The 10,233-nt window shown below is 44.1% G+C and overlaps 1 protein-coding gene across 1 annotated transcript in view; it reads right to left on the reverse strand.

Moving 5' to 3' along the window:
- Positions 1 to 10,233, reverse strand: part of EPB41L4B (erythrocyte membrane protein band 4.1 like 4B) — a 179,941-nt gene that overhangs the window by 31,749 nt on the left and 137,959 nt on the right. Inside the window, exons 19-20 of the mRNA XM_011966377.1 lie at positions 5,889 to 5,956; positions 2,443 to 2,541 (exon numbers count right to left, since the gene is read on the reverse strand). Of these exons, the coding sequence (XP_011821767.1) occupies positions 2,443 to 2,541; positions 5,889 to 5,956 (167 nt within the window). The remainder of the gene's footprint in view (positions 1 to 2,442; positions 2,542 to 5,888; positions 5,957 to 10,233) is intronic.

Genomic DNA, 10,233 nt, shown 5'->3' on the forward strand with positions numbered 1-10,233 from the left:
AAAAAAAAAAAAAAACAAAAGAATGAGTTTGGTGACTTAGTGAAATTTTCTTTCCTTCCAGGTTATGTATCAGACAGTCATTGTTTCAAACGTGATTATATCTCTCAAATGAGTGATAATAACATTTTGAGTTTCAAAATGTAAAAGGCATGGCAAGTTCTGCCAGCTTTATCCTCGAGGGAAGCAAATTGTCACGGCTTAATTGTCCGCCAGGGATCATTAGGACTGTTAATTATTTGAACTTTACTCATTTTGGCTTTCCTGGGAAATGCAGCTGACCAGAAGTTTCTATGAAGGATAATGAGGTGGGATATGTCTCCCTTCATATCTCCCATACATGTGTCTTTTCCTTTTCACATGTACGAATGGCAGACCTGAGACAGCTGTTAGAGAATTGCATCCAGAATCCCGTTTTCTGTCCTACATTTTGCACTCTGGGTACCCCCTAAACTCCATCTTTCCTCAGAAGCTTCCAGGTCCCAGAGAAGAAAGAAAGGGGACCTCATCCTATGGCCAGGGCATTGGGGCTTTACCCACATTCTCTCATGTTAAACCCCACAAAACTCCTCAGAGGCAGGTATTATCTCACCCATTTTACAGAGGAAGGAAGAGAGGATCACAGAGTCATTTTTCCAAGAGCTTACAGCTGTAAACTAGCCAGGGGCCTGACAGAAGCCTTTCCAACTCCAAAGTCCCCATGCTTTCCATTTGTCCACAGATCCCCCTGCAGTTACTCTCTGACCAATGACACATCTAGGCACAGTACCCACGCCATAGCTAAGGTCAAGAAATGGGAACTACAAGCTGGGCGCGGTGGCTCACGCCTGTAATCCTAGCACTTTGGGAGACCGAGGCGGGTGGATCACTTGAGGTCAGGAGTTCGAAACCAGCCTGGCCAACATGGTGAAACCCCCGTCTCTACTACAAAATACAAAAAAATTAGCTGGGTGTGGTGGCAGGTGCCTGTAATCCCAGATACTTGGGAGGCTGAGGCAGGAGAATTGCTTGAGCTCTGGAGGTGAAGGTTGCAGTGAGCCAAGATTGTGCTGCTGCACTCCAGCCTGGGTGACAGAGTGACAGAGCAAGACTCTGTCTCAAAAAATAAAAAATAAAAAATAAAAAAGAAAGAAAAGAAAAAAGGGAAAAGAAATGTGAACTACCATTGTGATAATTACTACAATTATTACTAGTACTCACCACCCTGACTACAGAAGTTATCTTTCTGCTTTGGATTATAATTATTTGTGACTCTTGTCTTTCCCTCCAGTAAATTGTGACTCTTTGGATGGGAATTGTCAAAGTCACTTTACTATTCCCCAACGATGCCTAGAACAGTCAGGTGCACATGGACTCTGGTGATTCTGGGACACTTTGGGAAATGGCGCCTCCTACAGGTGTCAAAGCTCAGTGATCAGCTTTGGCTCTGTTGACAGACGGGGCTGCCTTTTCATGGATATGCTGCGGAAAGCAGCTACTAAGTAGCTTGCAATGATCCCCAACCTATTATTCATGCCCCTGTGTAATCCCTCCCCTTGAGTGTGGGCTAGACACAGGGATTTGCTTCTAATGAACAGAATATGGCAAAAGTGATAGGGGCTGAGCACAGTGGCTCACACCTGCACTTCAGGAGGTTGAGGCAGGCAGATTACTTGAAGTCAGGAGTTCTAGACCAGCCTGGCCAACATGGTGAAACCCCGTCTCTACTAAAAATACAAAAATCAGCCAGGCGTGGTGGCTCACACCTGTAATCCCAACTACTTGGGAGGCGGAGGCAGGAGAATTGCTTGAACCTGGGAGGCGGATTGCAGTGAGCCAGCATCACACCACTGCACTCCAGCCTGGGTGACAGAGCAAGACTCTGTCTCAAAAAAAAAAAAAAGAAAAAAGTGATGGGATGTCAGTTCTGTGCATAGGTTACAAAAGACTGTGCCTTTGCCTTGCTGGCACTCTCTCTGGCTCTTCTTGTGTGCTTTCTCTAATGGAGAAAGCTGGAGAGACCTATGTGACTACAGGCTGAGGGCAACCTCTGTCCAACAATCCTTGAGGACTTGATCCCTGTCAGCAACCATAAGAATGAGCCTGCAGATGAGACCGCAGCCCTGACACCTTAAATGCAGCCTTGTAAGAGCCTCTGATACAGAAGACCCAGCTAAGCCATGCCCCGACCCCCTCTCCATAGGAACTGTGAGATGATAAAGGTGGATTGTTTTAAGACACTAAGTTTGGGAGTAATTTATTACACAGTAGTCAACAATGAATCCTTATGCCAACTATGTCAGGTTTTCAGGGAGAAAGGGCTAGTCTCATTATTACCTAAATTGGAAATAAATGGAATTTGGGGGCTGCTCCCTGGGACTAGTCAGAGGGGCTAAGAAGCATTTGTACCTAAACATTTAGTCATCGTAGTTGTTTTAATTGAAAAAGTTGCAGTACAGAACTCACAAACTATACTGTCTTGTTAACTTCCTCACTCGGGGAGGCTTGATTTCCGGCTTTTCCGCAGCTGGCTGGGCAGTTTCCACACGAATAGGAATAGGACTTCTAGAGACACACCGAAAAAACAGAACAATACCATCAAAAAAAGGTTTATGGTCTTGTTTTAGCCATAGGGACTGCTTTCTCAGTTAATGTACACCTTAATAACATTGATAATCAAGAAATCAATTTTTTTTGCCTTCTTGAATTCTACTCTACTTAGTTAATAATTATAATTATTTTTTAAAACCATAGAAAATCCAAACAGTAAGAAAAAAATATAGGGAAAATATAGCAAGTGGGGGAACTAAACATAATTGAGGTACCAAATAAAATTTCTCTGCCCCAAAATAGTCATCCCTGCCCCCCAATATGAGGGGTGAACCAGATTGAGGATTTGGCTCATAACCAGGTTTTGCCAGTAAAATGAAGAGAAAACTATGGATAACCTGTTTTTAATTCCAAGTAATCTGGTAGCTATTCTATTTTAAACATAGCACAGACTATTTGCTTTTTTAAAAAAAAAAAAGATAAAGAACCATACTATACTTTATGTGAAAAATGCATAATCAGAAGACCTTTAGGACTTGCTGTAACACATTTTAATTCCGTGTATATGTGAAAACGCTAAAAATTAAGTTTCACTTTTATCTTTATTCAAGAATTTATTTCAGGTAACCAATGGACCCTACTCAAAATAGTAATTTTAAGGAAAATGTTTAATGCATTTTTGTAGTGGTCATGACTAATTTCATTTTTTACAAAATCAGTGCATTACCTCCTAGGACCAACAAGGCATCAAAACAAGTTGAGGTCCTTGAAAGGGGCCCCTGGCAAGTCAACTGACACTTCTGGGTCAGTGCTCACTATGGTGATAAGTACGTGGCCAGGGCCTAATAAATGCATGTTGAGGCTGGGCGCAGTGGCTCACACCTGTAATCCCAGCACTTTAGGAGGCTGAGGCAGGCAGATCACTTGTGGTCAGGAGTTTGAGACCAGCCTGGGCAACATGATAATACCCATTTCTACAAAAAGTACAAAATTAGCCAGGTATGGTGGACCGTGCCTGTAGTCCCAGCTACTCAGGAGGCTGAGGTGGGAGGATCAGTCGAGCCCAGGAGGTCGAGGCTGCAATGAGCCATGATTATGCTACTCCACTGCAGCCTGGGTGACAGAGTGAGACCCTGTCTCAAAAAAAAAAAAAAAAAAAAAAAGTATGTTGAATAAACACATGAATGAGAAAATAGAGGATTTGAGTCAATTCATCCTACACTCATGGTTTCCTCAAGCTGCGACTCCAGAGTAAAGGGAACATGGTCCCTGGAAGAATGTACAGTCTATTGGGGGAACACATGAATTTGCTTGGGTGGAACAGTCAGCATCAGGGAAAGCTATGCGGAGGAATTTCCTCTTTCCAGTTGGAGCGAAGACCACAAAGATGAAAGGCAGAGTGGAGACCTGGCTGAATGCAAGGCACTAGAACTACTGTCTGATGAGGTCTCAGTGGAAGAGCAGAGGGTTTTGACTGGAGGGAAAGTCGAGGCCAGGTCATATGGGGCCTCAGGCTGAGGAGTCTACACTGAAGGCAATGGACCTCAACTCTCTAAAGGTGTTAAGCAAAGGAGTGGCATAGTCAGATTTGCATTTTAGAAAGGTCATTAGAACAATGAAGAGGACCGTGGTGAAAGGGAGGACAGAAGCATCTTAGAGGATTGTTGGCAGCAGTAAGCCCGGAAGACAATGAGGGCTCAAGGTATAGTCAAGAGAAGAGGATGGATGTGGAAGGTAAAATGAAAGTCAAATTGCCAGGACTTGGTGACCAATTAGATGAGGGAATAAGGTAGGAGAAAAGCAAGGACTCCCAGTTTGCAGGCCTGGGTGAGGGGTAGGTAATAATACCATTGACTAACAATGGAAACCAGGTGAAGGTTAGTGGGGTGGGGTAGGAAGAGATGAATTAAGTTTTTGAAAAGCTCTGGAGGCAGCTGGGTATGTATCTCAGGAGTAAGACAAATTTATACCAAGAACACAGATTGGGAATCATAAGGTGATACAGAGAAATGTTAGCTTTTATTTTTGGCATCAAGTATAATAATTCCCCAGTGCAGTGGTTCTAGATCACCTAGGTGCCTGTTAACATGATGATTCTTGTCTCTACTGGCACCCACCAAACCCCCACCACACACATTCACACAAAGGATCCAAAAGGTCTGGAGTAGTACCCAGGAGTCTGTGTTTTTAAGAAGAGACTCTGATGCAGTGGTCCTTGGACCCATTTTGGGAAACTACCCTAAGGAGACCCTGCTGGTGTTAGTAAACCACTGGGTGGCAATGAGGCCACTGCCAGCATGCCAAGAAGGAAAGAGTTCCTGTTCTCTGTGAGATCAGGGGAGGAAGGGCTTCCTCTGGGTTTGGGGTGGTGGTGGCCTGGAAGCTTTAAAGAACATGTGTAGGGGATGGGAGGAGGGTGGATGATGAGAAATTACTTAATGGGTACAATGTACATTATTTGAGTGATGGATATTCTAAAAGCTCAGACCTCACTACAGTGCAATCTATGCACAGATCCAAGTTACACTTGTGCCCCATACATTTATACAAATAAAAAATAGGCGAGGTGCGGTGGCTCACACCTGTAATCTCAGCACTTTGGGAGGCCGAGGTGGGTGGATCACTTAAGTCCGGAGTTCAAGACCAGCCTGGCCAACATAGTGAAGCCCTGTCTCTACTACCATTACAAAAATTCGCTGGGAACAGTGGTGCGTACTTGTTATCCCAGTTACTTAGGAGGCTGAGGCACAAGAATCGCTTGAACCTGGGAGGCAGAGGTTGCAGTGAGCTGAGATCGCACCACTGCATTCCAGCCTGGGCAACAGAGGGAGAATCTATCTTAAAAATAAATAAATAAATAAATAAATAAATAAATAAATAAATATTTTAAAGGAACATATGTGGCCCCAGCACTGGCAAGAAGCTCAGCAGGCAGGGCACATCAATGGGCTAAGGGAAGCTGGGCCAAGGCCAACCTGGAGTTGCGAGCAGAAGCCAGGTCGTGAAGGGCCTCCTGCACTCTGTTAAAGAGTTGGGATTCCATTCTGAGCATAAACGGAGCCTTTAAAGGACTTTAAGCGAGGGGATGGCAAGGTGAAGTTCACATGCTTGAGTGACAACCTCAAGTGATTGATTTCTTTGTTAACGCAGCAGGCAGAGATATTAAAACTGAGAACAAGCAGCATTTTTGAGGCTTGCAGAAAGTTGGTTAAGCCAGTCTTTTTTCCATCTCTTTGGGCTCGTATTCTCGGTTTTATTTGTCCTCTGATTTTATCAGCTAATGCCCTCATGAGCAATGTTTCAAGGATAATGTTGATGATATAGAGAATATCATTTCCCCATTCAGACAAGGAGCAACAGACCTTACATTAGCGTCCTGAAGACTGGATTTCTTATTGATATTTACAAACATTGATTCCTCTTTTCCACCCTGTTAAAGAAAGTATTCAGGTTAGTCAAAACTGAATATGTTGGCATGCAAAAAATGTTTTCAAGTCTCTTACATTCAAAAGATTACAGAAATTGGCAAGTGGACCAAAGAGGTAGTTCACCAAGTATTCAATCAATAGAGAATCTTGCTCTGGTGTTTATATATGTTAACAAAAAATGTTTTCTTGAGTAATGGGATTAAGACAATCATTCAGATGCAATCAATTCTTGCATTCATGCTTTTATTGAACACCTGCTACGTGCCAACTCATGCTTGAATTAGAAAGGGATAGTGTGGGAAAAGCCAAACCCGCAGTTTAATCCCTCACCTCACAGTTTAGGTCAGGAATAATAATCAGCTCTATGTTCACATAGCACTTACAGTTTACAAAGGAATTTGGAATCTGTCCTTTCACATCAGCATAACAACCATAACAGCTTGGCAGGAATCACGTCATATGATTTTGAGAGAAACCTTGTCCTCCTCCCTCTGATGAGTCCCACAAAGAATGGTGGGGGAAGAAGAGACACCCACTCAGCCAGCCAGGCCTGCTGACCACACACGAGTGGTCAATGGAACATGCAGAGGCCTGCAGCCCTCACGCCCATCACAACATACAGAGTTCGGCCTCTGTTCTAAATACATGTTGAGCAAAGATTTCAAGCCTATTGGCTTGGAGGACATGGCATTATTATCCTGTCAAGATTGCTCACATATAGATCCAGTCTTACATCCTAATCACAGCCTTTTTAATTTTTGTTTTTGATTTTTTATTTCTTGGGACAGGGTGTGTTCTCTTGCCCAGGCTAGAGTGCAGCAGCACGATCACAGCTCACTGCAGCCTTGACCTCCTGGGCTCAGTGAATCCTCCTGCCTCAACCTCCAGAGTAGCTGTGACTATGGGCTCACACCACAATGCACAGCTAATTTTTTTCATATTTTTTTGCAGAGACAAGGTTTCGCCATGTTGCCTAGGCTGGTCTTGAACTTCTGGGCTCAAGCGATCTGCCCACCTTGGCCTCCCAAAATGCTGGAATTACAGGCATGAGCCACCATACCCAGCCAAAGCCTTTTTTTTTTTTTTTTAGACGGAGTCTCACTCTGTCACCCAGGCTGGAGTGCAGTGGCGAGATCTCGGCTGACTGCAAGCACGGCCTCCTGGGTTCACACCATTCTCCTGCCTCAGCCTCCTGAGTAGCTAGGACTACAGGTGCCCGCCACCATGCCCAGCTAATTTTTTGTATTTTTAGTAGAGACAGGGTTTCACTGTTTTAGCCAGGATGGTCTCGATCTCCTGACCTCGTGATCTGCCCGCCTCAGCCTCCCAAAGTGCTGGGATTACAGGAGTGAGCCACTGCACCTGGCCCCAAAGCCTTTTTTAAGAGTTAGCAACAGATAGTACCATTGGTCTGTTTGACTTCTGCTTCCTTTCCTTATACTCTCACTGTGCACTGATGCCAACAGGGGATTAACACTTAAACCCCTAGCGATATACTTGGCTGTGCATCAACCTCCTCTCCCTCCATCACAACCCCTCAAAACCCTCTAAACCATGAATTCCCAAAGCACTCTTCTGTGTTCCTGTGAATTTCAGTTCTACAGAAAACAGTAGGAGCTACTTTACAAAGTGTCCTATGGCCAGTTAGGTGTGAAAGAAAGTAAAACACGCTTCTTTCCTGCAGGACTTTTCAGAGCCTATAAGAAGCTGATGTGCGCTGGGACTGTCCCATGGGATTTCATGTGCAGCATTTCCAGAATTATCAGGGAGCATCCCGTGGGGCTTGTGTTCCTTACAACATCTTGGGAAACACTGCTGTCAAATTACTGACTTCACACTCCCCCGCTTTTTTCCTGTTTTCATGCCCTTCCACTATGTCTTTTTGGCTAGGAAATGTGTTCTTACCTATTTCTCATCTCTTCCCTATACTTTACAAAATGGAATATTTTCTATATACTGCACTTCTCCAATGGAGCAGAAATATGGGTCCTCCACAGATAATACCTGCAGCATGGGGTTATTGGGAATACGTTACAACTTTCTAATGTAGATAATTACAGCTTTGTAAATTGCAAAATACGTGTCAGTTTTGTTTGTTCTGTGATAGTATAAAAATGGCATACCCGAAATCAATGAAGGTAGACTGAAAATAAAGAATTTATGACTATAACCTTGATATTCCTGAGTTTGTGATGGGAAATAAACCCGACCATCCTCTAAAAAGGGCAACCACTGTTATCTGTAAGCAATCAGTGCCCCCAGCAATTTCATCACTCCACAACTGTGACCATTGCTGTCAATATCTCAGCAGTGGGAGAGCAAGGCGTCGCACCAGGTACTCGGCACAGATCATCTCATGTAATCGTCCCAATAACCTGATAGATGTTATTATCTCCATTTTCACATGAGAGAATTAAGGCCCAGAGAGGTTGACAAACAAGCTTAAGGTGACATTCCTGATCAATCATAGATCAAGGTTCAAAGTCAGACTATCTGACTTTGAAACTTGTGTTCTACACCTTACTGCCTCCTGTTTATATCACAACCCCCAAATAAAAGACATTTTGTAAGCTTTCTCTTGACTTTCATGGTATGTTCTGGAAGGACCTAAATTATTCAGATTGCTACATATATAAATGGAAATAATAATAGAAGAGATTACTGAGTATTTACTTTATCCTTGGCAATATAAGCATATACATTAGGTTTATAAGGAATGAAGAAGATAACTTTTAACATTTATTTCTTATTTTTTATTTAATTAATTATTTGTTTATTTTTTGTGAGATGGAGTCTTGCTGTGTTACCCAGGCTAGAGTGCAGTGAAGCAATCTCTGCTCACTGTAGCCTCCATCTCCTGGGTTCAAGCAATTCTCCTGCCTCAGTCTCCCAAGTGGTGGGATTATAGGCACGCACCACCACACCTGGCTAAGTTTTGTATTTTTAGTAAAGACAGGGCTTTGCCATGTTGGCCAGACTACTCTCAAACTCCTGGCCTCAAGTGATCCACCCGCCTTGGCCTTCCAATGTGCTGGGACCACAGGCATGAGCCACTGTGCCCAGGCTGAAGAAGACAGTTATATATTTTTCTAATGAAATCATGGACTGCAGTTTTTTATAATATTTCCAGGACAAGGATGGCAAGTGGGCTTCTGCCTGAGTGCCAAATCTGATCAACAGGTGGTACCTCCTTGGAATACCCACCATGCAGAAAATGATTCTGAGGCTGCATTTAGGGTCACAGGGAAAGAGTCATGGCCCACCCGGGACACCTGTTATGAGTTCAGATGGGAGAATTTATGGCAGCTGTTAAACTAGCAACTTTTAACTCCAAGTCCACCTGCCAAACATCTATTTTATGGAGCTGGCCCAAGGGCCTGCAAACCTCAGGTCTGCTTTGCCAGTTGACTCCATGATAGGTTCTGTCCACATGGGGTGCTCGTGGAAGGAATGTGCTCCTTCCTGTCTGCTGTCTGCTTCCTGCTGCTGCGAGTCACCCCAGCCTTGCTGCTTCATGTGGGCAGCAGCAGGTCCTCCTGCAGTCACAGCTGAATACAATTTGCAGTTTTCCAACACCGGCAGATCCAGCTGCATGGTGTCCACCTCAGACATATCAGCACCAGCCAGCTGATGTCCCCTCCTCAGTCTGAGTCCAGGCCCCACAGATCATGTCTTAAGAGCTCAGAAATGCCAGCGCCAGGCACAGTGACCCTTGCTTAGAAGTCTGAGTTTAGTCTCCACAGGGTTTCTCCTTCAAATATCTAAATTTTAGTGTTGACAGCATCTCTGTTCCCTCAGCTGTAGGGATGGAAAGTGCTGCCTGCGGTTACTATCTCTGGCACCTTAGAGTAGTGTGACCCAAAATGTGGTCCTGTGGGCTTGTTAGAAGTGCATATTCAGGCTGGCACAGTGGCTCACGCCTGTAATCCCAGCACTTTAGGAGGCTGAGGTGGGAGGATTGCTTAAGTCCAGGAGTTCGAGACCAGCCTGGCCAACATGGTAAAACCCTGTCTCTACAAACAGTACAAAAATTAGCTAGGTGTGGTGGTGCATGCCTGTAGTCCCAGCTACTCGGGAGGCTGAAGCAGGAGGATTGATTGAGCCTGTGAAGTTGAGGCCGCAGTGAGCCATGATCCCACTGCAGCCCAGCCTTCACAACAGAGTGAGACAGGAAAAAAAAAAGGAAAAAAGAAAGAAAGAAAGAAAAAAGAAAGAAAGAAAGAAAGAAAGAAAGAAAGAAAGAAAGAAAGAAAGAAAGAAAGAAAGAAAGAAAGAAAGA

This window comes from Mandrillus leucophaeus, unplaced genomic scaffold (genome assembly GCF_000951045.1).
Source record: "Mandrillus leucophaeus isolate KB7577 unplaced genomic scaffold, Mleu.le_1.0 Scaffold76, whole genome shotgun sequence".
In the NCBI taxonomy this organism is placed as follows: Eukaryota; Metazoa; Chordata; class Mammalia; order Primates; family Cercopithecidae; genus Mandrillus; species Mandrillus leucophaeus.